Here is a 27,976-nt window from a genome sequence, read left to right on the forward strand (position 1 = left end):
AATATAAATAAACAATTGTAAAGATACAATGCCCACAAAGTATTTCTAAATCGATGTTTTCTACCGTTTGTAAATAATGAATTTCTTCCTTCGATTTCCCATAAAAAATAATTGTGGTTAATTTTTTTCTGATATTCTTTTTTTCTTCATTTTGATGCATAATGAAGAAAATGATCTACAATCTTTCGAACACTACCTACCCCCTCTACAGCAAACATCTTCATCAAGCACATCAATGTCTTCTACTCTTATTTTAAATGAAAAAACTGCAGAAAGACAACAATCGACATTTCTTGTCACATCCAGCGGCCTACTTGAAATTCCTCCTCAAACCGAAGAGTTTTTTATTATCTTTTATTTTTTGTTTTTGTTTTTCATTTATTAAAATGTTTTTCCAGGACTTTTTCTTCTCCAAATCTGTTTCATAAAACGCAATCTCCTGATTTGAAAGGGCAAAGTGAAGCACCTCATTATTCAAAACCTCAAGAAAATTGTATTACTCCAACGTTCAACAGATCAAAATTAGAAGCGAGAATGTCTTCCCGATTTGATACTTCATCAATGATTCATGAATCATTTATCAAAGTTTTTAATTTGTTTAATTAAGTTTCAAATTTTAACCATGCTTTTCAACATTATAGGATATGGAAAAGTTTTTGGATAAAGATGTGACACATCCAGTCGATCCTGCTGCTGCAATTGCAAAGAAAGCCAATGAGGGTGCTCTTCGTCGAGCTCCCATGTATTATCATCAAAGGGCCCGCGAATTTTCTCTTTCATCGCCAAAAGTTCAAAAAGCAAGTTTAACTCCGGACTCAAAATTCGCACGGCAGTCTATAGATGCCTCTTCCCGAAGAACAAAGTCTCAACTATCTGTCAGAAGATCAATGGACCAAGTGAATTTGGCAAAATCGAGTTCAGATAATGTGCCACCGCCACTGCGATCTCTTTCGCCAAATATGGTTGCTGACATCACATCACAACAGACCAACGATCTGTGCGACGAACTGTGGACGGCTCTTGATGAAAATAATACGAAAAATCGAAATTTTGACAGAAGTCTTTCTTCTTCGACTTCTCAAATAGAGTCTCATTCTCTGATGCTAACGCAATCAGCACATTCTTCTTCTCGCGAAGTTAAACGCACGAGGATGCGTTCAAGAACACCAAATTCTTCTTTGTATGAAGATCGACGTCAAGCGACATCACAAATTTCTTCCTCGCTAAGCACGCCAATATCCTCTCGCAACTCCACTTCCCTCGCAAATGCCAGCACTCCACTTTCTTCCTCGCAAGCCTCATTTGCCCCTTCGTCCCGCACCGTGTTTGATGCCAAGCACCGCGACGTGACGTGGTCTCGTGGCACCTTTGCAGATCACATTCCAGCCACTCGGCAGGATGTGGTTGCGCTCGACGAGCAGCTCACACGCGACTTGGAGAAGTTTTCAGGCCCGACAGACGCCGAGCGCCGGCTGAACGTGCTGGTGCAGACGATGGACGAGCTGGTAAGGCAGATCTCCGTCGAGTCTGCGTCGCGCGGAAGGCTCACTGCGAAAGTGTTCAACATTCTGAAGAGCGAGACAGAGAAGATCGTTCCGCTGTCGCAGTCGCTGCGGGACGTGGAGCTGCAACTGGCTGCAAAGGGAATAGAAATGGAGGAGGAGCGCAGGAAGAAAGACGAGGAAATACAGAAGCTGCTTGCTGCTGCAGAGGCTGACCACGCGGAAGTGGCGGGAAACAGCTCATATTTCGAACTGGCAACTGAAACGCGGAATTTGCGACAAGCGAATGAAATACTCAAGAAAGAGAAAGACGAAGTGCTGGCACATTCTCTGAAGGAGTCACAGCTGAAGCAGCATTACGAAGACGAGAACTTCCAGATGATCAAGAAGTGCGATGCACTGATGAAGTCGATCATCAGCCTACGGACGCAGCTGGAAGACAAGCTGCGCATTCTGATGGCGCTGGAGGCGTCAGAGGCAGAAAACAGACGTGCACGAGAGGTTTTGGAAAAGCGAGTGTTGGAAAGAGAAGAAGAAATAGCAGCAGACATTGAAGAAGCCGTGGAAGATGCGCTGACAGATGCAGAGATGAAGAGGAGGGAGAAGTGGAAGGAGGCTGAGACGGAGACTGACAACAGCCCAGAATCCCTGAGGGATTTGAGAGCATGGGCACTGAAGCTTCTTCCACCACTGTGCGACAAGTCACAGCAGACAGATGAAAACCGGAATGTGTGGGAGACGCGATTGAAGACGGCGCTGGGAGAGAAGGCAGAAGTGGAGCAGCAGCTGAAGGAAGCGAAGGCGGACATGGAGATGATGATGACGACGCAGAAGGAGAACGAGCGGCAGATCCAGCAGGAAAAGCAGAAACTCGCAGAAAGATCGAAGCTGCTTGCGCAGAACGAGGCAGAATGCGCCAGTCTGACGAAGAAAGCGCAGGCGATGAAAGAAGAAGCGTTGAAGCAGAAGAACCAGAACGAGGTTGACCAGATCTTGTTTCAGAAGGAGAAAGAAGACTTTGAGATAAAAATGGCTGACGACAGGGCGCTGTTTAAGGAAGAGATGAAGGAAACGCTGCTCGATTTTGACAGGCAAAGGCAGGAAATTGCAGCAGACAGGAAAAAACTGGAAGAAGACAGAGCAGAATTTGAGGCGGAAAAGGAAGCAGAGGAAAAAGAGAAAGAGAAATGGAAGGAGGAAATGGAGCAGAAGCAAAAAGAACATGAAGAATGGGCAGAAGCGCTGCACCAACGTGAGCTGAATGTGATTGAAGAGGAAGAAAACCTGAAAGAAAAGATCGGAATTAGCAAGATGGAAGATGAGGAGAAGAGAAAAGAGATGGAGAAAGAGAAGAAAGCAGTGAAGGCGTCGAAAGCAGATTTGGATGCAAAAGAAAGAGAAAGAAAAGCAGAAGAAGAGAACAAAAAGCAAACAGACGACAAACAGATGCAAATGACACTGGTACAAAAAGACGAATCAATCGAGAAATTGGCAAAAGAATTGTCTCAAATGAAGAATGAACTAGAAGAGGCACAAAACAAAGTTGAAGCACTTTACAGTCAACTTTCAGAGAAACAAAACAAACTGAGCAGCGCAACAAATGAAATAGAATCACTTCAAAAGCAGATGTCGCAGCAGGAAAAAGCGATTTCCAGAGAATTCTCTGCTTCCAAAGAAGCAAAAAATCCAGAAAACACCTCGTCTCCACCAACGTCTCAATCTCAGCCCATGAAAATGCCTATGGAAGAAGCCGGGACTGAGTCCGAGCCTTTGGTCGACTTTAATCTTTGCAGTCTCGACGAGGCCTCGTTTCTCTCGCTGGATGATTCTGCTGTCCCGCAGCACATTCAGCTTCTTCTCCATCCGCCGCCAACGCCTCTAAAACTGCCTCCATCACGAGACCGCCGCCTGCCGCTAACAGCAATCATCACACTGGAGGACAAAGCAGTCGGGATGACTGACAGGGCGATGGTCAGCGAAGATGACTTGAGAATACAGCCAGAGCCGCTGGATGAAAGTGCAGACAGGCGAAGTGCAGAGGATGTTTCGCGGAAAGCGCTGAGGGCACAGTCTGTTGGAACAAGCACAACGACGCTGCCGAAGGCAGAAAGGAAGCAGAGTTCAGACGCTTCGGATATTCAACGGTTGATTGACGATGCTTCGGTGATATATTCGTCCTCTGCTTCTTCTTCTTCTGGTTCTGATAGTGCCTTTATGAATGAAACACAAAAGTCATCTGACAATGCTGAAGCCAATGGTTATGCTGAGGAAAGGCCCCAGACGGTTTATTCGTCGCTTGATGAGCAGCGCGCAGAATATGCGCAGTATCGCCACTCTGCTTCTCGTTTGTTCAGAGAAAAAGCAGTTTCTACAAGCGAAGTAGAAACAAACACGAATCTGTCAATCACTCCGTTTTCGGCGGAGGAAAGGCAGCTGACGATTCTGGCGAAGGCGAAGCAGTGGGAAGCAATTGTAAGTGCGGGAGTGGATTTGCCATCGACGATTGAGCGAATGAAAGATGTGGACACTCAAACAAAAGTGATGATGGTTGACAGAGAATTCGATGGGAATGAGAAGCATATTTCAGCTGTGAGCAGAGAAAGGAAGAAAAAAGATGTCAAACTGGCTGCAAAGAGTAAAAACGAAGAAAATAAAAATAATTCTGGACCAAGCAGAATACTGCGAGGGCATGTCAGCTCGAAATACTATCCGAAAAATGAAGACAATTTGAATGGAATGCAATCAACTAACTTGTCTATGATGCCAAATCCAGCAGAAGCTGAGCCTTCTGTTCAAATCACTTCGCTGGAATTCACCTCCTCTTCAGCTGCTAATAATGTCCCATCAGCAACGCTGTTATCGTCATCATATTCTTCTTCTTCTTCTCCGGTTGCTCTTTCATCAAAGCGACTCAATTCATCCAATGGAACTCGGATGCAATCAACGTTTTCTTCTTCTCCTTCTCGTTCTCCTTCGCCTTCTTCATCAGTTTCTCCATCTGCTCGTCCAGAGGGCTCTTATTATCGCTCCACAACACCTCTTCCGCATTCAGTCATGCCCACAACACCTGTTTCATCTTCACAAACTCCCTCTCAGCTTATCCGTTCACCATCACCTTTGGCAGCTGTTCGCATCCGCCAAGAGAACGAAATGAATGAACCTAAAATGCGTTCTTCGATCAATCTCGCTTCTGCTTCTGCTTCTGCTTCTGCTTCTGCCTCTTCGTCTTCGTCTTCGTCTTCGTCTTCTACTGGTTCAAAGAGAAAACAGTCATATTCATCATCAAATGCCCCACAAACACCAAATGGCAAAAGCAAATCAAAAGCATCAAAAGGCACACAAACATTTCCTTTGTTTGATCAGCTTCTATCAGCTGTGGACATCACAGAAAGCAAAATGCAGCAGCTGGTTGATTCGCTGGGCCTGACTCATTTTGAGCCCAATCACTCATCTTCTCCTCATGCCTCGCCTTTCACACAGCCATCAGTCAATAACTCAAGCGACGACTCATCTTTGCAAATGAACGATAATTCAGAGAATGAGAAAGCGAATGCGAAAGAGAAAGAGAAACTGTTGCCTGAGAATGCTGATCCTTCTGTTGCGTCAGCTTTGGACAAATCACCAGCACGCTCAAGTATCATTGCAGAGATGCTGAAGCTGCAGGCGATTGTGTTGGACTGCTTTGAGAAAATAAGCAGTTTTGAAGCTCAACTGGATGAGTCAGCGCAGTCGATAGGGCAGGATGGAAACAAGAAAGCAAGCAGAAAAGGAAGGAATGGCGCTTCTTCTCGCTTAAAGCAAGATCCTGGTGGGTTTAACGCATTGAGGGAAGGAAATGCAATGGACGGTTCTGCACTCAATTTGGATTCAACTGAAACAGAAGAAAACGAAGCAATTGAAAAAGAAGAATTTAATAACAAAGCAGATGAAGCGACATCATCATCATCAACGAATCCTTCTCAAGCAATGCAGAAATATGAGATCAAACTGGAAAAGCCTGTTTCACTTCGTTCTCTTCTCAAAGGCAGCTCCTCTTCTTCAGTTACCGCCAAGCCGCTTGTCTGGCTCATTCGGATGATTCGGATGTTGTATGAAGAAAAGCAGTTGTCAGACGCTTCGTGTGACAGGCACTTTCAGCCGAGAAACGCATTCCCTATGCACGTGTTTGAGTGGGTGAACCAGCGCTACGGGATCCGCTCGCTTGTGGAGCAGATGTGCTGGGAGCTCATCCACTCGGTAGATGCGCAGAAGGAGAAAAACGACGAAGTGCGGATCTTCGCAGACTTTCTGGAGGGCGTTTACCCGGTCGGCCATCTCTCTTTCTTCCTCATTGCGCGGCTTCTGGCGATACACTCTGTGTCTACACTGATGGCAGCAATAGACACAATTTACGTGCCTCCGAACCACATTCCGCTGCAAGTGGCGCTGTCAATTGCATCGCTGCTGTTCTCTTTTCTGAGTGAAGCTGACTTTTCTATGTTACAGCGCTCAATTGAAACTGCAGCGAACAAGGCAACCAACCGGCTTCGAATAAAGCAAAGTATTCATCAGAACAGAATGGAAGAGAAAGAAACAAGCAAAAGTACACAAAAGCCGTTATCTTCATTGACTTCATTGCCATCCACAACTACTCAGCGTACTCAAGGTTCTCCTGTGCCTCCATCTTCTCCTGTTTCATTCACTCTGGTTGGCACTTCGAATACACTTCTCGACACAAAAGCTTCGTTCCAGCAGACTTACATGAGCAATGTCTCACAACAACAATTGCAGCAGCCACAACAAACTCCTTTATCAAACACTTTACAGACTCGTCAACAGAAAAACGACAAAAAAACTGCCAAAAAAGCAGAAGTCAACGAAGATCGATTTGATCCAGATCAACATGTTTCAACCACTTCAAACGGAATTGTTCGAGGAAGATGCTCCTCACCCAATAATCCATTGCTTCTTTCTCGAACAACCACTTCAACATCCAATCCCACATCAGTTTCTTCTTCCTCCTCCTCTTCCTCTTCCTCTTCCACATCTGATCAGAACATTCAAGAAATGGCTCAGCAGCGCAAAGCCCTCCGCTCTCGCAACCGAGCACTGCCTGCATATGCACGTGAGCTCTTCCTTTCAGACGCACTTGCTGTGGACGACCCATCATCGCTGGTTGTGCTGCAGCTGCCGCGTTTCCTGCAGCTCCTCCTCCGCTGCTTTGATGCCCAGCACACCAAATTTCAGTCGTATGTTGTTTCGCTCTTTGCCATTGTCGACTCAGACAATGACAGTTTGATCGATGCAAGCGAGTTTGCTGTGCTGGCAATGCAATGCTGCCCATTGCTGAATGAAACAGAGATTCAGAGTATGTTCCGAGTAGCTGTTGCTTCGCTAAAGACACCGCGCCTCAATCTACAGCAGGTGCTGGCAATTGCCAGAGACAATGAGTTTTTCAGAAAGAATGTGAGTGGAACAGTAACATTCACTGGAAGTGATAGAAGCGCTTCAATCGCGATGTTTGTACAGAGCTTGCTGACTCCGTTTATGCAGGGAAAGCAGAACAACGTGCCAGCTTCTGCCTCACTCTCATCGCTACAGATGAAAGGCTCGTCTGCATTGTATCCATCACTAGCTGCACGCTCATTTTCACAAACAATGCCAAAAACACTAGCAACATCCACCACATCTATCGCATCAGCGCCATTTGAAGATGCGCCTGATGAACCGTCTGTTAATCAGCGTGTGCTGCAAGCGAAAGCTCTTGGTGCGATTTTTATAGCTCCTCTTTCTTCTTCTAGCGCTGCCCCTTCTGTTCATCCAACATCCACATCACGTCCAGGCACTCAAAACATTTCATCTTCATTGGATGTCACTTCTTCTGTTGGATCGAGTACTTCTTTGGCTTCTTTCTTCACTTCGTCTTCATCTTCATCTGCTTCTTTATTCTCTTCAAAGGATCTCAGTTCTTCTCGGCAACCTGTTGATTCCCCAACTTCTGTTGCCACTTCTCTTTCATTTCGCTCTACTGATGCTGCATCCATCTTGTCTTCTATCTTGCTTGTGCGGTGGACGCAACTGCAGGAACAGTTTGATTCCAGAAGCATCCCTCTTCTCCGCTCTCTTCATCCTCAGCTTGCGAATAGTTTGCTGCCAACTCTGCAGCCCATCAGAGACAAAATAGAAGCATCACTTTCTACAACTGCATCGTCTTCTTCTTCTATGAAACTTGCAAAGGATGGACTACAAGACAAAGAGACATCTAATGATGCCAACAATACCACATCTGCTCAGCTTCCTCTGACTGCATTGAATCAAATCCGTCAGCTTCTTTCAGAGTTTGGCAATATTCAGGGCAAGTTTGAGGAGATGCTGGTTGTTTCCAACACATCGTCTTCTTCTCCTTGCCTGATGATGAATTCTCTGATTGACGGGATTGACGAAGAACTTGATTTGATTCTTCGTGCGATCGACATCAGAGAGAAAGCGTTGTGGAATGCGACTTCGAGTAAAAATCAGTTTCCCACCTGAACAAAAGAAGGGAGGGAGAGAGTTGAAAATGAGCATTCTGGACAAAAAAGCATGCATGAAATAAAGATGTTTTTATGTATCTAATATTTGATTAACACCCATATTGAATGAAATTTGAGTTGTAATGAATTACACTTTTATATGTTTTATCTGTGTGTGTTATTTTTCGTTGATAGTTTTTTGTTGTTTTCAACTTATCAAAAAAAAAAGAAAGAAATTTCAAAATTGAACACTATCCGATTAAAATAAAATAGAAAACTTGAAAGCAACGAACATTTTCGTTGCACAACTGCGAAAAGAAAAGAGATAATGCATAAAAAATAGAAATAAAACACAAAGATATAAACATTAATTTTGTAAAAAACACAGAATATCTATAAAAGAAGATATTTATTGAACAGCATGACTTTCGATAAGTCAAGTTAGTATTCAATCAACCTTCTTTTAAACAGCAATTCGCAAGGCTGCTTAGAGAAGACTGGAGCTTCATTCGCGTTGAATCAATTGCTTCTGCTTTCTTTCTGATATTTTTCTGTTCCGCACTTTCATTTTCAGATTGAGGAAACGAAGAAATAACATTCTCCTTATTGCGTTTGCATGCAACTTCTAAGCAAGCAAGTGATTGTTGCATTGAATCCAGCATCCTTGCAACAGTTGCAGCCTTCGAAAAAACTGAACCTGAAGAAGCAGTGCTGTTATCAACTCCTAAACTTATGTGAGGATCTTCATCGATATTAACTTTTAATTGAGGAAAAACATCAAAAGAAGAGGATGGCTGAGATTCTTTGTCTGACTGTGAGAAAACTGGAGTGTGCTTTGACTGTAGTTCCTCTCTTAGTATTTGCTCTGTTTGAGGAATTGCTGAAGACTCGATGCTATTCTTAGTGTGAGATTGTACAATTTGCGGTTCATCTTTCACAGAATCCGAAAGCGGATTCTTTTGAAACTGGTTTTGTGAGTCAATCAACGAAGCATCTGCCATTCTTTTGAGCAACGAAGCCGCCAGCTGCTTGACTATCTCTTCGGGAGACAGTTGGAGCTGGTTCTGTTGCTTGCGCTGAGCCCGCCGCCTGTTAAAGCTGATTGCACTTGAGTTCAACGAGTGGAACGAAAGACTCGCCAAAGATGAGTGGGCAAAGGAAGACAAAGCGGATGGAAATTCGCTTGGCTTCGGAAGCAGCTGAGGAGAACTTTTTGAAAGATGGTTGAGTGCTTCTTTGATTTGTGTGTCTGAATGTGTTTGCAGATCTTTTGATTCTATTTCTATCACTTCATCTTTTTCTGGCTTTTCTGACTTTTCAAATTTTTCCATTTTTTCGATTTTTTCTTCGAGCTTGCGATTCAAAAGCTTGCTTTCTTCTTTTTTCATCTCTTTTTCAAATTTTGATGTTTCATTCCTCAGTTTGCTGGATGATTCTTTTTGTTCCTGCTTTGAAATCTCTGGTTTTTCAGGTATTTCATCAGAAACACTTTCAGCTATCGATTCACTTGATTCTTTCTCTTTTTCATTCTCTGACTCACTTTCCTTCCTCTTCCACCTCCCTTTCCATTTCTCTTTCCCTTTAAATTTTCCTTTTCCTTTTCCTTTCCCCTTCCCCTTTCCTTTCCTTTCTTCTTTTTCTTTTTCTTTTTCTTTTTCTTCCTTTTCTTTCTCCCTCTCCCTCTCCCTCTCCTTTTCTCTTTCTCTTTCTTTCTCTCTTTCTTTTTCCTTCACTCGTTTCCTCAATGAAGGCACCTCATCTTCGTCTATGTTGATTTCCACAGGCTGCGAATTCTGTCTAGTAGGATAACCAGATCTCCTCTTAATTTCGCTCGATGTGCTTTTCCCTTTTGAAGAAAGCGCCTGCGACAAAAGCCGGGTTGCTTTTCTCAATGCTTTTATTCGAGAAAACTTAAAGCTCCTCAAACTTTGTGCTTTGTCTATGAGAGGTCTATCTTTGCTGCTTCTATTGTCGCTTTTGTTGTCTTTTTTGCTTTTAACTTCGACTCCGACATTCATTTGGCTTTCTCTTTCTCTTCCTCTTCCTTTTTCTTTCTCTTTTTCTCTTTTATTTTGACTTTTTCCTTTTCTAACACTTTCACTCACATGTCTGCCTTTGCCTTTCCCCTTCCCTTTCCCTTTCGCACCTCCTTTTCCACTCACAGCAACAAGCACATCGGCATCTTTTCTCTCAACACTCTCACTCTTTCTTTGTTTTTTATTGTTTTCACTTTTATCATTCTTTTTCTTTTTCTTCAGCTCTTTTTTCTTTTCTTCCTCTTCCTCCTCTTCCTCTTCCTCTTCCTCTTCCTCTTCTTCAACTTCTTCTTCCTCCTCTTCTTCTTTCCCAATCCCCACATCTTTATGCCCAAATCGCTTCTGGTGTGCCATTTTATTGCGAAGCTGTGTGAATCTGACACCGCATCCATCTGCAGTACATACAAACGGCTTATCCACATCTCCCTTTGACAGAACATTCTCTTCTTTCTCCTGTTTATCTGTGTTTGAATGCAACATTCCCCATCGAATCTCGTTTGCCTCGGCATAATTCAATCGCGACATGCGTATTTGGAAGATGTCGAATTCTTCGATTTTCAAATAGCCAAGCTCACGCGGACTTATCAGACCTGGTTTTTTCTTTGGAGGTTTTTTGATTTGGGGTTTGGAAGAAGAAGTAGTAGTTGAAGAAGAAGAAGAGGAGGAGGAGGAAGATGAGGATGAAGAAGAGGAAGAGGAAGTAGTAGTAGAAGAAGAAGAAGTTGAAGCGGAGACAGGAGGAGAAACAGGAGGAGAAACTATAACAGGATCAGTATCAGAAGGTGAAGGATGTGAAGGATGTGAAGAAGGAGGAAGAGGAGGAGGAGGAGCAGTTGCAGTTGAAGAAGTCTCCTTTGTCTTCGTAATGGCAATAAGAGGAGTAGAAGGAGAAGATAGGGAAGAAGAAGAATGAGAAGAAAAAGGAGAATTGGAAGATGAAGAAGGAGGAGAGGGAGAAGGAGAAGGAGAAGAAGAAACAGTTACAGAAGTTGAAGCAGAAACAGAAGCAGCAGCAGAAGAAGAAGGAACAGCAATTGGAGCATGAGCAATAGCAGAAACAGAAACCGAATCAGAATCCGAATCAGAATTATCATCAGCAGCAATGTTTATTCCTTTCAAATGTCTTCTCCTTTTTTCCTGTGACCTTCCTCTCTGAGGCAAAGAATTTTTTGGTTTTGACTTGCGATTGAGTGGCTTTTTGTGGGAATTTTCATCAGAAATCGAAAAGGAGTCAGAAGAAGGGGTTGGAGAAGAAGGAGGAGAAGAGGAAGGGGAAGAGGAAGGAGAATATGAATCAGAAGGAGAAGAGGAAGAGTTGAAGAAGGAAGTGGTGGAGGAAAGAGGAGGGGTGGAAGAAAAAGAAGGAGAGGATGAAATGGAAGGAGAAGGAGAAGGAGAAGGAGGAGAAGAGGAAAAGGGGGAGAAAGGGGAGAAAGGAGAAAAGGGAGAAGAGGAGGAGGAAGGAGAAGAGGGAGGAGAAGGAGAATGAAGAGGTGGTGGTGGAGGAGGAGAAGAAAGAGGAGGAGGATGTTGTGGAGAAGGACGAGCAGGAAGAAGTTGAGGATAACGAGGAGGAAAAAGTGTGGAAGGAAAAGGAGAAGAAAAGGGCAAAGAATGAAAAGGAAGAGAAAGAGAAGGAGCTTTTAAAGAAGGAACAGGAGGAGAAGGAGAAAGGAAAGCTGAATTTGGAAATGGAGGTGAGCGAATCGGAGGTGAAGGGGTCGGAAAAGGTGAAGATTGAGAAGAAGAAGAAGAAGATGATGATGATGAGGAGGAGGAGAAAGAAGAAGATGATGAAGAAGAGGTAGAAGAATGCGGAGGCTTAAGAAGCTGTGGCAGCAGAGGAGAAGGAGAAGAAGGAGAAGAAGGAGGAGAAGGAGAATATAAAGGGGAAGACAAAGTTGAAGTCGAAGACGAGGAAGAAAGGAAAGACGAATGAGGAGTGGATGGAGGTGATAGAGGCAAAAGAGGTGATTCAGGCGGAATTTCTATTGATTTGCTGGAAGAAGAAGGAAAAGGTGATAATTCGACGGATTTGGCTTTGTGCTTTTTGCTTTTGGAAGACTTTGAAATGTGCTTCTTTTTGGATTTAGATGACTTTGCTACCTTTGAAACTTTTGCAATTTTTGCTCCCTTTGTAACCTTTGTAACCTTTGCAACTTTTGCAATCTTTACAGTTTTTGCTTCCTTAACAGTTTTTTCTCTCTTTTCTATTTTTTCGATTTTTTCTGTTTTTTCTGTTTTTTCGATTTTTTCTGACTTTGTTACTTTTGCTTCTTTAACTTCTTTTGCTTCTTTCTCTTCTTTTGCTCCTTTCCCCTCTTTTGAATCTTTTGCCACTTTTATCTTTTTTGTTTCCCTTTTCGCCTTTTCCGCTGAATGAGAGGAAGAAATTCTGATTTTGCGTCCAATTTTCACTCCCTTTGGAGGAGCCTTATGATGTTTGTCATTGGAAGAAGTATCTTCATCATGAGTTTCAACTTTCTTATGCTTATCTTTCTTGCTTTCCCCTTTTTTGCTCTTTTTGCTCTTTTTGCTCTTTTCTTCTTCTTTTCCTCTTCCTTCTTCTTCTCCTCCTCCTTTTCCTTTTCCTCCTCCTCCTCTCTGCACTTTCGGAAAGTCTGTCATGTGATGATTCACCATCTGGTGTCTTTTCAGCGACCATTTCGTGGCAAATCTCTTTCCACAGCCAGCCACAAGGCACTTGTACTGCTTAGACACGGCCCGTGGCTTCATAAAGTATTTCTTCTGGAACATCAGCAGGTCCCTCAGCCGCGGGGCGTAGTTTCGGAAATCGGACGTGTTTCGTGTGTTTTCGAAGATTTCGCTGGATTCTATGGGGTTGGATGGATCAATGATGTATTCAGATTCAATAGAGTCTTTTTCTTCTTTGAAATCTTTATTTTCTATCTTTTCTTTGTCTTCTTTATCTTCTTTTCTTTTCTTTTCTTTTTCATCTTTAGCTGAATCATCACTTTCTTTGTATTCTGTCCCTGGTTTGTGGAACAACTCCAGATGGCGCTTGAGCGAGCGGGCGGTTGTGAAGTACTTGGCACACGAGGGAAAACTGCACTGGTATGGCTCAGCAGATATCTTGAAGTTCTTGTCGTAGAGAGAAGAGGGAGAAGAGGAACGGATTATTTTTTCATTTCGAGAGGGGTTTGAGATTTGTGAGGAGTTTGTAGTGGTGGATGGCTTTGATTCTGGGGAAGACAAAAGAGAAGAAGAGGAAGAGGAAGAAGAAGAAGAAGACGACGAGAGTGAATTGGATGTAGAAGATGACTCTGACGTGAAGGAAGATTCTTCTGAAGAAGGACGAGAAGGATGAGATGATTGAGATGGTTGAGATGATTGAGCTGGCAGTGCTTGCACTGTCTGAATTGTGTGAAGTGTCTGAAATGACTGAGATGTTTGAAGTGTTTGCTGTGTTTGAGACATTGACTGTGGCTGTGGTTGTGGCTGTGATGCAAAGGGCTCTGGTGTGACTGAGAGTGGGATAGATGATAGGGAGTCGATAGGAAATAAGGCTGAATTGGTTGAGTGAAATGGCTTTTCGTCGGATTCTGATGGAAATAATGAGGAGGGAATTGAATGGTTGAGTGAAGGAGAAGATGAAGAAGCTGTTGATTTATCGCCAAACGGCTTGTTTTCTTGATTCAGCAACTCAATTTTTGGTGATTCTTTTTTCTTTTTTCGCTTCTGTTTATCTCCAATTTTCTTTGAACTTTTCGATTTCGGAGTTTTTGATTTGTTGTTTGCTGAATTATCTGATTCGTAATTGTTTGTTTGCGAAATGTTTACAAGTTGCTCGTGAATTCGCTGAGAATCGGTATCATCTTTATCTGTGATGCTTTTTTCTTCAAACTCTGAATTTTGCTCATTTTCATTTGTTGATTTCAAACTGTCCGAGCAAATTTTTCCACCGCTTTTGCTTTTCAAAAGTGAAGTGTATGAAGGGTGTACAGTTTCCATGTGTTTTTCGTATTGTTGCCTCGTTTGAAAAGCGGATCCTGATCTGCACATGTGACAATTGAATTCTGATTCAGAGGTTGCATCCGTCTTTGTTGAACAGTCAGTAGAATGAACTTTAGAATTGTTCGATTCTGACAAATTTTCAAAAGGAAACATTTCTGTTTCTGTGTTTACATTGGCAGTTGCATTTGATATCATGGGAATTGTTAAAATATCTGGAGATGATATTTGAAAGCTTTTCTCTTGATCATTGCGAGATGAGTGAGGATTTTTAATGTCTTCTGTGTTTACACTAGAACCGGATTCTCTTGAGAAAAGCTGCATTGATTGCTTCACGGAATTTTGTTCCTCCAAATTCAATATTTCTTTGCATTCTTCGATAATTGCTTCATTTGTATCTTTTGCTTGCAAGTTATTGCTTTTTTCCTGATCATTTGACGTATCTTCGACAAGAGATTGCAGCGTTTCATTATTATTTAAATTTTGTTTTGAGCACATATCTCTACAATCATTATTTAATAAATATTTTGAACAATTATAAGAAGAAGCAGAAATACAAATAAAAAATATTTTCAAAAGAAAAAAATAATTAAACTGATTGCTTGTTTCTGTATTCATCCTTGTTAAAACTGCTGCGTAACTCGAGTTGAAGATTGATCAAATAGTATACCATATTATTTTTTTGCATTTCTTTTGAATGAAAATAATAATTATAATATTATTCTATCAAAATAAAATGATTAGATCAATTAGAAAATTATCCGTCTTTTTTGAATTGACAGAATTTGTCAGAATAGATTCAATCTTTTCAAATAAAATTTACTCTTTTTGAATGTTCGTTTTTCTTTTTGGCTTTTGCTCAGACAAATGCCAATTAACAAAAACAAACAAAATAATGCCTATTGAGAATATCAGCACTTGTGAGAATTATGAATTCACAATCAAGAAGTTTCTGCCCGGACCACAAAACCTGAAAAGAAAAATTCAGAAAAATATTTGTTTCATAAGTTATTTTCGGCAATAATCTTCTGAGAAAGAGGATAAAATTCATACTAAAAGAAAGAGCTTATCTCAAAATAACAGTCATCTCAAAACATTTTCACAGAGCACCATCTGCAACTTGACGAAAATGAGGAACAGAAATTGAACGGCAAATTACAATATGCTCGTGATGTGCACGCAAACAAATTTTTTTTCATCCAAATAAATAACTATGTGCTTAAAAATCATCACATGATAAAGAAAAGGAAAAAACAAAAAAACAGTGAACATAGAAAAACCCAACATTATACAACATGAAGAAAGAAAAAAAATATACTTTTTCAAGATGAATCTTTTCAAAAGTTTACATTTCATTGACAAAGAACATAAAAAACTCAAAATATTTAACAGTTGGAAAATAAAAATAAAAAAATAAAAGGAAACAATCAAAATGCAACATTGGTTTTAGTGTTCGCTAAAGGCACTCTCATTTCTGCACTCTCAGCGGAAGCAGAGGCACTTCCTCCGTATGCCTTCTGCTGCCTCTTTGCAAGCATTTTCGCCTCTCTTTCATCCAAATACTTCTTCTTCGCTGCCTCTTCCTCCTCGACATCTTCTTCTCCCCTGTGTCGGATGCCTTCCATGTACTCCCTCAGCCCGTTCGACGAGTACGGAACATATGCGCTTCCTTTGCTCTGTGCAATCTCCTCATCTTGCAGGAAGCACATGAATATCGTGTCGAGCAACACATCATACACCTCCATCACCAAATACGCCACCACAAACGAGATCACAAAGCACAGCAGCGCCAAGAACCACCAGTAGTTGATGGTCAGTTTGTACAAATGCACTCCCAGAAAGTCTGGGCGCATGAACAGCACACAGCAGAAGGTGGACATACAGGCGCAGCTGAATATGGAGCAGAGGATAATGAGCGAAGAGATCACGCTCAAAACAGATGTGCGCAGCACGTTTCGGAGCATTAAATTCAGTGCATTGACAGCAGACGGGAAGAATGACTTCCCGTGCATCATCATCATCACATACGCCCGTGCTGCTATGAACTCCACCATCTTCTGGCAGCACCTCAAGCAGCAGTCGCAGCAGCACAGCACAGCCTTCAGTGTCGGGTTCTTCACTTTCGACACTTTTTTCCTCAAATATAGCACAATCGAGCGAAAGAACTGCACAATTGCTATGAGGAACGAGCCGATGGCGACAGAGCCGAGATGATGGCCCCACAAAACAGACATCGCACGGGCGACAGGAAAGCGGGGGACGTCTGCTTTGTCCAGCACAAAGAACCACGTTGCTCCGGCTCCTGCGATTGTCGACTGGTTGAGGCCGATGAGGAACGAGGTGCACCACAAAAAGAAGAGGAACACAAACAAAATGACATAGCGGGACGTTGTGTCGACGACAATAGAGCGAGTCTCTGAATAGTCGTCGGGAATAGACACATTCTGGCTGAAGTAATAGACCATAGTCACGATGAACAGCACAGTCACAACAAGAAACAGGGAGATGTGGAACACAGGCACACACACCACACAGCACATCGAGCGAATTGCCCGCGAAGACTCCTGAATCAGCTTTGTTGCCAGAGAAATGCGGCGTCTCAGTGATATGACTATGATAGCGAGTACCACATCAAGCAGAATCAGAAATCCCCCAAAGCCAATGAACACGTAAGATGAGGTCTTATCTTGCTGCAATGGGTCCTTGAAGTGCATCCATCCATAAGCAAATATCCACGCTCCGACGACCATTACAGCAATAAGGCAGGCAAGGATGGAAAGCCACACGATGCAATATCCACAGCACTGGAAACAACAAATTTCCAGAAAGCAGATCACAATACTGAAGCCAGCCGACAACAGAAGGATATACCAGCCTTGTGATATATCTGACACAAAAGAAGTGAACACATTTGTCATATCTTTGAACCCAGGAACATCATCAAAATTGCTGATTGAGGCTGGTAGACACCTAAACATTACAGCATAAAACTTTTTTTCGTTTGTAAAGATAAAATCTGTTCCTTTGCTTATGCATTCTGTTTCATTGTCGCTCGATAGATGTCCGTCTTTTGTGTTTATACATTGATGACCTTCATAAGGACATTGCTCGATGCAAACAGTTTTAACAGTCGCAGGATCAGCGGTGATAATTGGATCTTGAAAAAGATATTGGCGCTTAAGATAGTTGTAATTCTTATTAAGTTTTCCACAGAAGTTTTTGCTACGAAAAAAAATTTCAATGAACGAATTAAGATTCAGTCTAAAGGAATTCATACTCTTTTGTGTATGGATAAGCGAGTTTATATGGTTCTCCATGAATAAATCCCAAACAAAATATAACAAACATCGCTATTATGCATATTCCAAATATAATTAAACAATAGAAATCACGACAACATCCATGATTCTCTCGAAAATCAACTCTTCCATCTTTCATGGGTAATGCCTGAATAGGTTCCCCTGCTTCTGACAAATAATGCATTGAAATAATATTTTTAAGTTTCATAAAAAACAAAAGAATTTATCAATCACTGAGCCAGAAACCTACTTTCTTTTCTTCACTCATTTCAATATATTTTTGTTATGGCTATGTAAAAATGCGTTTGATTATTAATCATTTTCATAATAATTGTTAATGAAAGTATCAAAACGATATCTTCTTGAAAATGTATTTCATACTTGAAATTTGCTCATCTGAACAATTTTTCAGTTTCAAAAGATAAAAAAAAGTGCAAAAATCTATTTTAAAAAAGTGAATAATGTAAATTTGCAATATTGAAAATTAAACTCAAATAATTCAACGGTTTTCAATAAATATTAGCTATTTAAAACAATAATTTCAGTTGTGAATTACAATATTTTTAAAAAAAAATACTCAAAAGTGAACAAATTTGGGACAAAATTCATAAAGCAAAAAATATCGTCCCATATGGGTATAAGGTGGCTTCATTTGAATTAACCTAACATATTTTAAACAATTTTGCTCATTTGAATAAACTCACTTTATTCTCATTTTATCGATTTTAACCAAATCATCCTTCACTGATGCGACTCTAAAATCGTAACCTCTATCATATTTTTCCTTTCTTCGATACGTGATCATGTCAACTATTTCTGTGCAACCTTCTTCCTCAGAAAGCTCTGCTAAATGAACACACCGCATAACAGCCAATTTCACTTCACTTGTGCTATATTTTTTAATAAAGTTATTTTTAAACCCAAAAATTCTTGATTGCTCATCCGATGAATTCTTTTCTTCCTTCAATTGATTGCTGAGATACGAAGACATTTCCATATACATTTCTGTTAAATTCGTCACAAATCTTCTCAGAAATTCCAATCGGATAAATAATCCAGTGGAGTAGAACAAAATCGAATGCACATGAAAATATATCTGAATATTTTGAGAGCTCAAACACAATGTGCTTTGAATTCAATAGTGCCTTCAAAATTAAGCCCAAATAGCTCCGCCATAAATGACACGCATATTTGATTGCAGGAGGCAAATCATGATTAGACACAAAATGAGAAGAGAAATAAATTGTATTTTTCTTCACTGCACGCATGCAAACAACCAAAAACTCCCGATACTCCGTAGTCCCCACCAATCGCACTAAATTCATCTCTTTTTCAGTCGAATTGTAAATAAAATACACAGCTGACGATAATGGATCGTTATATCCGTATTTTGGAATATATTCTCTTAGTTGACGGTAGTAATCGAATGAATCTATTCTTTGAGGAGTACCAAAATAATCCTCCTCCATTGGGTTCAGGTAAAACCCTCTTGTCTGAGCCAAAAGGGGCTGAACGCACACAAACGAGAGCGGAATAAAACAATCATTAGGAGTTGGTTGATGATGCAAGCAACTTATCCGGCAAGCAGGTTTCGTTTGTTTTCTTTCTCTTGTTTCTTTGCCTTTCAGCTGACGAACCGAAGAATTCATATTCTTTCCAGGATTTTGCAATGAAACAACTTTGCGTACAGAAACATGCGATTTTGCACGTGCGGAACCTGAATTCATCGCTTTTGAGATTTGTTTTTGAGGAGACGATGAAACAGAAGATGAGTTTGCAGAGCTTGTTGGCTTGGCACATAATGCTGAATTTGACGCTGCAGAAGAAGTACAAATTGAACTGGAATCTGATGATGAAGCAAACTGCCCTGATTCACAGACATTTAACGAAGAAGATTGCTGAGTGCAATTGAAACCATCTTCAGGTAACTTGCTGAACCATTCTCTAATAAGTGAATAACACAATTTCATTATCATTTGAACTCTCTTTTTTCCAAATAATGCAATTGGCTCATAATCATAACCAAAAATAGAATTTAGTGATTCAAGGCACAACCATTGATGCAACGGAGGAAGAGAACAGACATTGTTCAGTAAAGAATCGAAAATTTTATTGCCTTTCTTTTGCTTTATTAATTCAGAAACTGAAATGCATATCAACAGAAATTGATAAATCCAAGCGATCAAAAAATTATTAAACAATTCCAAACCGTTCTCTGAAAATTTCAAAAAGGAGAAGTACGTAATAAAAGAGTCTTCTTCGTTTAATGGTTTAATCAAAAGATTTTCAAAAGCATCAGCAATTATACTCGTTTCTTCAAATGACAAATGGAAATTAACCATTGCTACAATGCGTGCAATTATGTTTTTCAAGCGCTGAGGCGTTCTTCGCGAAACTATTTGGTTCAGAAGTATTTTTTTCATCTGAGAACGCTCAAAAACAGATCTAATTTTAGCTTCGCAATATAATGAGCACGACGATGACGCTTTAAAAGCAACAAGCTCCAAAAGGGAAAGAATTGAACTTTTTAATTCTATTGAAGGATTTTCAATTTAAGTTGAAAGCATTCCAAAAGAATCGGTTGTTAATTTTCGAACTTTATTTAGAGGAATGCTTGCCAGACGCATTCCAAGCTGTTGAATAATGCTTTGTTGAACTTTTTCATTATTCTTCTGTGTGATATTAAAGACTGTTTCTTCAAAAGACAATTCTTTTCTGGAAGTGCTTTCGAAATCTTCCTCTTCTTCAGTCCTCCAAATCAATAAAATTATTTACGTATTTATAAAAAAACGAATTTCAAACATTGAGTAAATCCACTGGCCTGAAGCTTTTAACTTTTTGATTCAATAAAGATCATAAACATAAAAAAATAATTATTACATAAGATTTGGGGGAATTTTTTTGCAATTATGAAAAAAACTGAGAATAGTTCCAAACTTTTTCTTCAATCATTTCATTGTAAATCAACAGTAACAATGCAAATAATTCCAGAAAAATTCAAAAACTGAGAAAAATATTTGTTTGAGAAGAATGGAACAAAATTCATAAAGAAAATTATTTTGTCCCATATGTTCAAACAGAAAAGAAAGAGAAAGAGAAAATATGATTGAAACAAAGTGAAGAAAACTTTTCTTCACTAAATGTAATGGAATCATTTTCTTCTGAACTTAAAGAGATAAAAATAATTCTAAAATATAACACAGCATACAAAATAACAAATTATCATAAGGCAAATCCTGTAATAAAATTCGAAAAATATTTCTATTGCATCTTCAATTCAGGATAAATAACATCTCCAACCAAAAGCAATTTTTCATTCAAAAAAGAAGCAGGAAATGGCGAAAACACCGTTAACAAGCCGTCTTCCACTGAAAAATCCACAATCAGCACAAATCCCTGCACCGAATGAAAAGACGAGCTTATAAAATTGTCCATTGTCGAATAAGAATCTTTCAAATTTTCGTTTTCTTTCTCAATTTTTTCCTTTTTGTGATCCACAACAGCCGCCACGTGGTTCAGCAAGCTCGGAACATCTGCAGCAGACACAGGGAAAAGATTCAATTGATTAGAAATGCCACTTTCAAATTGCATTTCTCTGTTAAATGGAACACTTTCATTGAATTCTGCAAGGGTGACCGAGGAGAAAGGCAACTTTATCATTCCTTCGAAATGCTCAAGGGCAGATGGAGTGAAGTACTTGCGGATTTGCTCGTTTCTGTGGGTGAATCTGGTTGTGGCAGTCTTTAGAAGAGCCTGGTGATGATTGACATTATTCAATTTGAATGAAATATAATTTTGTATTTTGATATTCGATTGACATAAAACAAGAATTTCAAACATTAACAAACCAAAAAAAAAAAAGAAAGAAAAGAAAAGAAAAGAAAAGAAAAAAAGAAAAAGAAAAAGAAAAAAAGAAAGAAAAAGAAAGAAAGAAAAAAAAGAAAAGAGAAAAAAAAAAGATAAAGAGAAGAAATTTAAATAAACAAATAAAAAGAAAAAAAGAAAAAAGAAAAAGTAATTAAAAACTAAAATATACCACACCATTTGTGGTTTAGCTGCCTGTATCACCAAAATATCTGCTGGGTTGACCATCCGAAACGGCAAATCGCATTTCAGCGGATAAGAAAGATTGCTCCTCCAAAACTGCGGAAAATAGATTTTTTCTTTATTACTATTACTACTACTACTACTATTATTATTCCCCTTTGAAATTGGCTCAATTTTCTTCTCTTCTAAAACAGAAGTTGAAAAAGGGGTGATTAGATAAGAAGGAGGTGGTGAAGGAGGCTCAGTAACAGGAGAGAGGGTGGATGGCAAGGGTTCTGAGAGAGGACTGGGGATGGGAGGAGAAGGATGAGAAGAGGAGGAAGAAGAAGAAGTTAAAGATGAAGATGAAAAAGAAGATGATGATGATGATGAAGGAGACGAGGTTACATGTGAAGTGGATGGAGAAGAAGAAGTAGTAGTAGAATGAGTGGAAGAGGAATAGGAATTGGAAAAAAGAGAAGGAAGAGGAGGAGAAGAGGAAGAAGAGGAGGAGGATGGAAAAAAGGAAGAAGAAGAAGACGAAGAAGAGGAAGAGGAAGAAGAAGAAGAAAGGCCAATGTGACGAACAGAAGGAGAAGGATTGGGAAACAAAGGAGGAAGAAGTGTATTTTCTTGATGTGATAGAGAAGAAGAGGAGGAGGAGGAGGAAGAAGAAGAAGAGGAAGAAGTTGATGATGATGATGATGATGATGATGATGATGATGAAGTGGATGGTGACAATGAGAAAGGAGTCGAAGGAAGCAAAGTATCAGACAGCTGAGGGGGAAGAGATTTTGATGAAGCTGAAGCAGAAGAAGCAGAAGAAGAATCAAAACCAGAAGAAGATAAGGAAGAAGAAGAAGAATCAGAAGAATCTGTGCAAACTGGCTCTGTAAGATCGAGAAAAGCTGGTGAAATTGACGACATATCAGCACTTTCGCTGTCCTTCCTCACAAAATAGAGATGTTTAGTCAATGAAAACGAACGGAAATCTGTCAAGTCCTTGATGATTGCGTTACAATGAGCGTTTCTGATGCCTATGGATGCCTTTGGAGAAACAGACACGATAATATCACAGCCAAAAGCATAGACAGCTCTCATGTTCAACAAATGACCTAAGCCACTCTGCTTATTTCATTTCATTTGTTTTATAATATTTTAAAGGTAATTTTAACATTAGATTTAAAATAAATAAATAAATAAATAAATATTTTGTTACACCTCCCACCCACATGTGTTGATGATGCAACCACCATATTTCAATCTTTCATCATTTTTAAACTTTTCTGCCACAGCCTCCGCGAGCATGTCATAACATATTGCAAATCTGTATTTATTTCTTCCCGGAGACTTGGAACCATACCAATAGTTTATTGTATTTTCCTCGTCTTTTCCTTCCTGAAATAAACAGCAAGTGCAGAATTCAGTGAAAACAAATGAGAATGCAAAAATGAATGCAATATGCAAACTGATATGTCAGGATTTGCAGTGACAGCGCATATGCATCCAGAAATAGTGAACGAATTTTGTCCAGGATCAAGATCAACAATAACAACATTTTCGTTATCTGATATTGCGCGATCTGTCAAGTAGTCCGCCAATGTAGATTTGCCACACCCGCAAGGCCCCATTATAATAATCTAGATGGTTGAAATTAAATAAATTATTCGTTTAAAAATGAATGAGCCTTTTGCATTAATTGAAAATCACACTCTTGGACCGTATGTTTGATTTTCCGAAGCTTTTTTTCTCTTATTTCGCAATATTTCGTGTATTTTCTCATAATAATTCGGAAATTCTCTGTTATCACTTTGACAAACCGAAGAATTCTTTCTATATTGTTTCAATTGAAGAGAATGTGATTTTTCATCGTAATCTTTGTGTTGAACAATTTTAAATTCTCCACAATTTTGAGTGTGATTAAATCTTAATTTATTTGCCGTTTCAATAAGCTATAATAAGCAAATAAAGACAAAAATATTGTTACATAAAAACCTTTCAAACTTCTATCATTTCCGAAATATGATCAATTTCCGGGTGTAATGAACAACTATTTGATGCCATTTTTTGTTTGTGCAAATTGCAGCTTTATTATAGTTGCTTGCTAAATACAAAAGTGAAAATTGTGTTGAAGTGAAACTTAATATGGGTTGTGTAGCTCAGAAAATTGATAAAATTGTTCAAAAACCAAAAAATAATTAACCATTACTCAACTTCTAATTAACTGATCACACATCATTCATAATTCATAAATGATATTTCTTTTCTGCTTTCGTATTCGATTTATTTCTTTAAAAAATTTATTTCGAAAAAACAAAAGTTCCATTTGGATGTTCACAAAAAGAAAAAACATCAATAAAAAGCGAAGTGTGTTTATTCTCTTAAAAAGGGACTTACAAATATATTTATTTGGCATCATCACGATTTTGATTATATCTTTACAATTAATTTCTAAAACAATTCGCATTGAGAATCTCAAAAATTAATTATCAAAAAAACAGGATGCTCCAAACTCAAAGTTAATCAGTTATCTGAATGAAAAAGTTTGAAAAATGAAGGAGAAGAGAAATACCACATAGAATCGATCTTCATTTCTACAAACAGCATCATCTTAATTATCCTTATCTTCATCTTCATCCTTAAAATTATTTCTATGGATGCGACATTCAACTCATATTAATTGGAATAAAGTAGTTTTAAGACAACGGACGGAAGGAAAATTAAAAGTTATGAAACATTGATTGGTTGAATTTCACAAATTGATTGATGAACAATAGAGAAAGTGAAAGAAAACAAAGATAATTCAACTCCAATTGTTTTGAAAATGGAAAGAAGGAGAATTCAAACAAACAAGGAAGAAGTTTTATTGATAGAGAAGAGAATGAAAGAACAAATAGAAAGGAAAAACCGTCTTTTCGTTCATTGAAAAAGCGCAAATAACAGAATTTATAGAACAAACGAAAGAATGCAAGACGTGATAACAGAAAAATTGAATTTCCAATTGAAAAACAATCTATTTGAGGAGGATGGATGGCAATAATCCATTCAATGAAAATTCTTGTTGAAAAAAATCAGAAAAGAATTATCATTTTTCTTTTTTTGAAAAAGGAAATAAAAACATTATTTTTAATAATTCATTAGGTTTTTTCCATTTTGTGAAATGAATCAAAAAGATTTAAAAATATACATTATTTTTGAATTTCAAAATTCAAGGCATTTCTTTAAATTGAAACAAAATAATCAGAAATATTCGATGATAATCCATGAAGAAAATATTTTCCACAAAGAAAACTTAATAGTCCATGAAGGCGTGTGATAGAATCTTCGTATCCTTCTTCTTCTATCTTTTCAAATATCTCCATTTTCGTTGCCTTTCTCTTCGCTTCATCAATTTCACCATCCGTATTCCCTTTCAAATTCCTTGAAAGCCTTAAAAAGAAATCCAAATAAGTCGATACAAATTTTTCTTGTAACGTTGTTTGCTGCATTTTCTCCAAAAATACTTCGACCACTCCACTCTTCAACAGGTCATCAATTTTCACAGCTCTGCTTTCCGCTGCTACTCTGAAGCAAAGAAAGCAGTTGAAGCTTAAATCTCCATTATTATCAGTTGACGCTCTATGCACTCGAACAATGCTGCTGATAAGGTGATAATTCCCTTCATTCCTCATTTTGCATAACACAAAGAAAGGATACAGTGTATGGATCCATCGTATCAAGACAATCACTTCTTTCTCTTCTCTTCTCTTCTCTTTTTCTTTTTCGACTTTCTTCTTCCAATTCATGCATTTCATCAGCTCTTCCAATTCTTTTATCGCCTCTCTCGCAAAATGCAGCTCATTTACAACTACTTCTTCCAAGCTTCTTTCATTGGAAAGTCTGCAAATCAAAAACTCCCAAGCAGATTGATATGCAAGACTAGTCAGATTGCGGTGCTCTTGATGATATTCGATGATTTCTTTGATTTCATTCAAATACAGTTCTTGTTCAATTTCCTAATGAAAATACAGAAAAACAAATAAATAACTTCAAAAATGAAATAGAAATACTCATACAGAAGCACGAACATTGCTCAAAGCCAGCAAAGCCATTTCCACTTCTTTTTGAGCTTTCTTTCTTTCCTCTTTCTTCAATACAACTTTCAGCATACAAGGAACACTTATTGAAAGCAATTTGGATGTGAAGCTGCAGCTTAGAAAAATATAGCATTCACAAAGATCGGCTAAAATCTTTTCATTTTTCCCTTCATTTTTCTTTTCTTCTTCAATAATCATCTTTTCAAATCTTCTGCTCAATGAAGATTTTTCAAAGAATGGATTCCAAAAATTTTTCAGCACCTTGCAATATCCAACAGGTTTCAAAAATGAGCATGCATTTTCCATCGATAGTTTCTTTTTATAAATCATAAAATCTATTTTTTTGAACAGTTCCATTGTGAAAATTGAATTGAATTCTTTTTCATTCATTTCTTTCACTTGTTCACTCATTTCAAGGATTTTCTGTTTTTGCTCATCCTTATTGCAACCTTCAAATTCGTTGAATAATTCTTTCAAAATAATTAATAAAAAGAATTAGATCCTTCAAATAATGGAAAAATGAGCAAACCTGAAAAATGCTCAGTTACTGGAATATTTTTGAGCTCATCTATAAGCTTATCATCCACGCACGAACTCATTCTGTTTATTTCAACAAATGAAAAATGCGTTCGAAATAATTCTTCTCTCAACAAAAAATCGTTAAATACAAACTTGTTGATTATCTATAAAATAAAACGTTTTCAACAACAGGATAATCGCTATTCTTTACAAATTAAACAAGGGAAATATGATATTCGCTAACTTCAATGATCTTGGATGAAAAAGGCGGAAATGAAAATGTTTTGTTTCTCTTTGATCAAGCCACCAATAATTAAAGATGAAGCGGATAAATTTTTTTTGAATTATTTAATCTCAAGAATGTGTTAGACAACACTATATTTATTAAAGCTTTTAGATTTGAATATGTTAAAAATCAAATATATCAAATTAATTCTATTTTTCTGTAATCGAAAGAAATAGAATTCTTTCATTTATGAAAAAATCAATAACATGTTCAAGACTATTTTTGCTTCAAATAATTGTTATTCTAGCATTCTCATCCAAAACAAAATAAAGCAATATAAATTTTTTGAGTAAAATCTTTAAAAGCATTATGTGGAACAATATTCATAAAACAATTAAAATGCATAACATTTTAATTGTCAAGAAAACTTCCATTCAATTTCTTCTCTTCTTGTTGAGAGAGATGCCACTTTATGGGTCATGTCACTTTTCGTGATCAAAAATGTTTAGCACCCCGCAAACTCCATTGCAAGCCGGACTCGCACCTTCTTCTGGTTCTGCTATGCAGATCAGTGGGCCAACGAGTTCCCAATGCAGTAGCTCACAGATACCGACAGCTTCTTCAAATATCTTTTCACACGCCGAATTAGAGCTCCAACCTTCTCCCATCTCATCCGAAGTTGCAGATTCTCGAACTGTGGATGATTTGTTCAAATCAATATTTGGTGTCGAACCAACAACATCCCTTTTTGATTTACGAATGCCGAAGACGATGTTGGAGGACATTGCATTTTACTACAACGAACAGGATTTCAGTCCTGTATTACAAGCATCTCCTCCAGCAGCAAGTAGAACTTCCTTTTGGTATCGGGATGCCTTAGACAGAGCAGGCGAACGAGTCGAAAAATTTTTATATCCAACATTTAAGGCATTACTGATGGCGCTTCAAGTCAAGAGCGATGAAGCAGAAAGCCACGAACGGATGATAAAGGACGCAATTCTGATGGTTTGCCAAGCACTTCATGAAGCAAGGAAGTGCAGAATCGAAGGAAGATTCGGTTTTCGCACGGCGGAAAAGATGGACTCGGAACCATCAGGAGGAATGCTAACAAAGCGTCAGGAACAGATTTTGGAAGAGCTTTCAAAGGAGCAGAAAAAGCAACAGGGAACTGCATTTATATATTCTTCTTCAAAGAACAGTACCTTTCAAAAATATAACCCGAAGCCTCCAACTACCAGAGGAAAACAGTTTTTTCAGGAAAGACCCCGGTCGTCCATGTTTCGAAGCACTGGAGCAAGGAGAGATTATTGGAAGAGAAGCTCCACAGGACGAACCGCGGGACTGCAGAAGAATTAGAAGAAGCTCAGACCAGAAGGACTTTAGAAGCTGGAAAGATAGGAGGTCGGACAGCGGACTATATTCAGGAATGGAGAAAAATAGATGGAGGGAAATTAATCAAAAATGGGGTTCAGGCTCATTGGCGCAATCGCAGGGCAAGAGATGGTTTGGAAAAGATGAAAATCAGGGACGGAGCATCTCAAATTAACATGAAACAAAGGATGGCTTTTCGAAAGGAATTTAAGGAGCAGCTGGAAACAGGGATTGTGAGCAGAATTCCTCCCAAAGAGGTGAAATTTCGGAACAATATTTTCCTCATTCGGAAGAAGTCCGGAGCCTGGAGGCAGATTTTGGATTGCAGAATACTAAACGCAGCAATGACGAAATCTCATTTCAAATGCGAGAACGAAAGAACAGTCGAAAAATTGATAAACAGGAACGATTTCGCGGTGACATTGGATTTGTCTCAAGCCTATTATCTAATCCCTGTT

At 38.9% G+C, this 27,976-nt stretch overlaps 7 protein-coding genes across 7 annotated transcripts; 2 read left to right on the forward strand and 5 right to left on the reverse strand.

The window, feature by feature from the left end:
* Positions 1 to 154: 154 nt before the first annotated feature.
* Positions 155 to 8,237, forward strand: MONOS_7965 (uncharacterized protein; the record flags this gene model as incomplete). Its single annotated transcript, XM_067878332.1, has 3 exons — positions 155 to 339; positions 399 to 585; positions 642 to 8,237. The coding sequence occupies 3 exons, from the start codon at positions 155 to 157 to the stop codon at positions 8,010 to 8,012; spliced, it is 7,743 nt and encodes a 2,580-aa protein (XP_067727850.1). The 3' UTR covers positions 8,013 to 8,237.
* On the reverse strand, positions 8,156 to 14,619 carry MONOS_7963fu7964 (uncharacterized protein; the record flags this gene model as incomplete). The annotated part of the gene is made up of 1 exon (XM_067878331.1): positions 8,156 to 14,619. One exon carries the CDS (start codon positions 14,617 to 14,619, stop codon positions 8,446 to 8,448), a length of 6,174 nt encoding a protein of 2,057 aa, XP_067727851.1. The 3' UTR covers positions 8,156 to 8,445.
* Positions 14,620 to 14,995: 376 nt separating this feature from the next.
* Positions 14,996 to 17,568, reverse strand: MONOS_7962 (putative Choline Transporter-like (CTL) Family Protein; the record flags this gene model as incomplete). The annotated part of the gene is made up of 3 exons (XM_067878330.1): positions 14,996 to 17,223; positions 17,279 to 17,468; positions 17,547 to 17,568. The coding sequence occupies 3 exons, from the start codon at positions 17,566 to 17,568 to the stop codon at positions 15,429 to 15,431; spliced, it is 2,007 nt and encodes a 668-aa protein (XP_067727852.1). The 3' UTR covers positions 14,996 to 15,428.
* Positions 17,569 to 18,238: 670 nt separating this feature from the next.
* Positions 18,239 to 19,276, reverse strand: MONOS_7961 (uncharacterized protein; the record flags this gene model as incomplete). Its single annotated transcript, XM_067878329.1, has 1 exon — positions 18,239 to 19,276. The coding sequence occupies one exon, from the start codon at positions 19,274 to 19,276 to the stop codon at positions 18,239 to 18,241; it is 1,038 nt and encodes a 345-aa protein (XP_067727853.1).
* Positions 19,277 to 20,561: 1,285 nt separating this feature from the next.
* On the reverse strand, positions 20,562 to 22,957 carry MONOS_7960 (putative mRNA cleavage and polyadenylation factor CLP1 P-loop; the record flags this gene model as incomplete). Its single annotated transcript, XM_067878328.1, has 4 exons — positions 20,562 to 21,053; positions 21,342 to 22,454; positions 22,548 to 22,724; positions 22,796 to 22,957. 4 exons carry the CDS (start codon positions 22,955 to 22,957, stop codon positions 20,562 to 20,564), a joined length of 1,944 nt encoding a protein of 647 aa, XP_067727854.1.
* Positions 22,958 to 24,449: 1,492 nt separating this feature from the next.
* MONOS_18621 (uncharacterized protein) lies at positions 24,450 to 26,226 on the reverse strand. The gene is made up of 4 exons (XM_067871657.1): positions 26,075 to 26,226; positions 25,932 to 26,002; positions 25,382 to 25,872; positions 24,450 to 25,321 (listed from the first exon to the last, which is right to left on the reverse strand). The coding sequence occupies exons 2-4, from the start codon at positions 25,999 to 26,001 to the stop codon at positions 24,548 to 24,550; spliced, it is 1,335 nt and encodes a 444-aa protein (XP_067727855.1). The 5' UTR covers position 26,002; positions 26,075 to 26,226; the 3' UTR covers positions 24,450 to 24,547.
* A 422-nt stretch (positions 26,227 to 26,648) lies between these two features.
* On the forward strand, positions 26,649 to 27,503 carry MONOS_7959 (uncharacterized protein; the record flags this gene model as incomplete). The annotated part of the gene is made up of 1 exon (XM_067878326.1): positions 26,649 to 27,503. One exon carries the CDS (start codon positions 26,649 to 26,651, stop codon positions 27,501 to 27,503), a length of 855 nt encoding a protein of 284 aa, XP_067727856.1.
* Between the last annotated feature and the right edge of the window lie 473 nt (positions 27,504 to 27,976).

Source organism: Monocercomonoides exilis (assembly GCF_001643675.1).
Source record: "Monocercomonoides exilis strain PA203 chromosome Unknown scaffold21-1407046, whole genome shotgun sequence".
Lineage (NCBI taxonomy): Eukaryota > Preaxostyla > Oxymonadida > Polymastigidae > Monocercomonoides > Monocercomonoides exilis.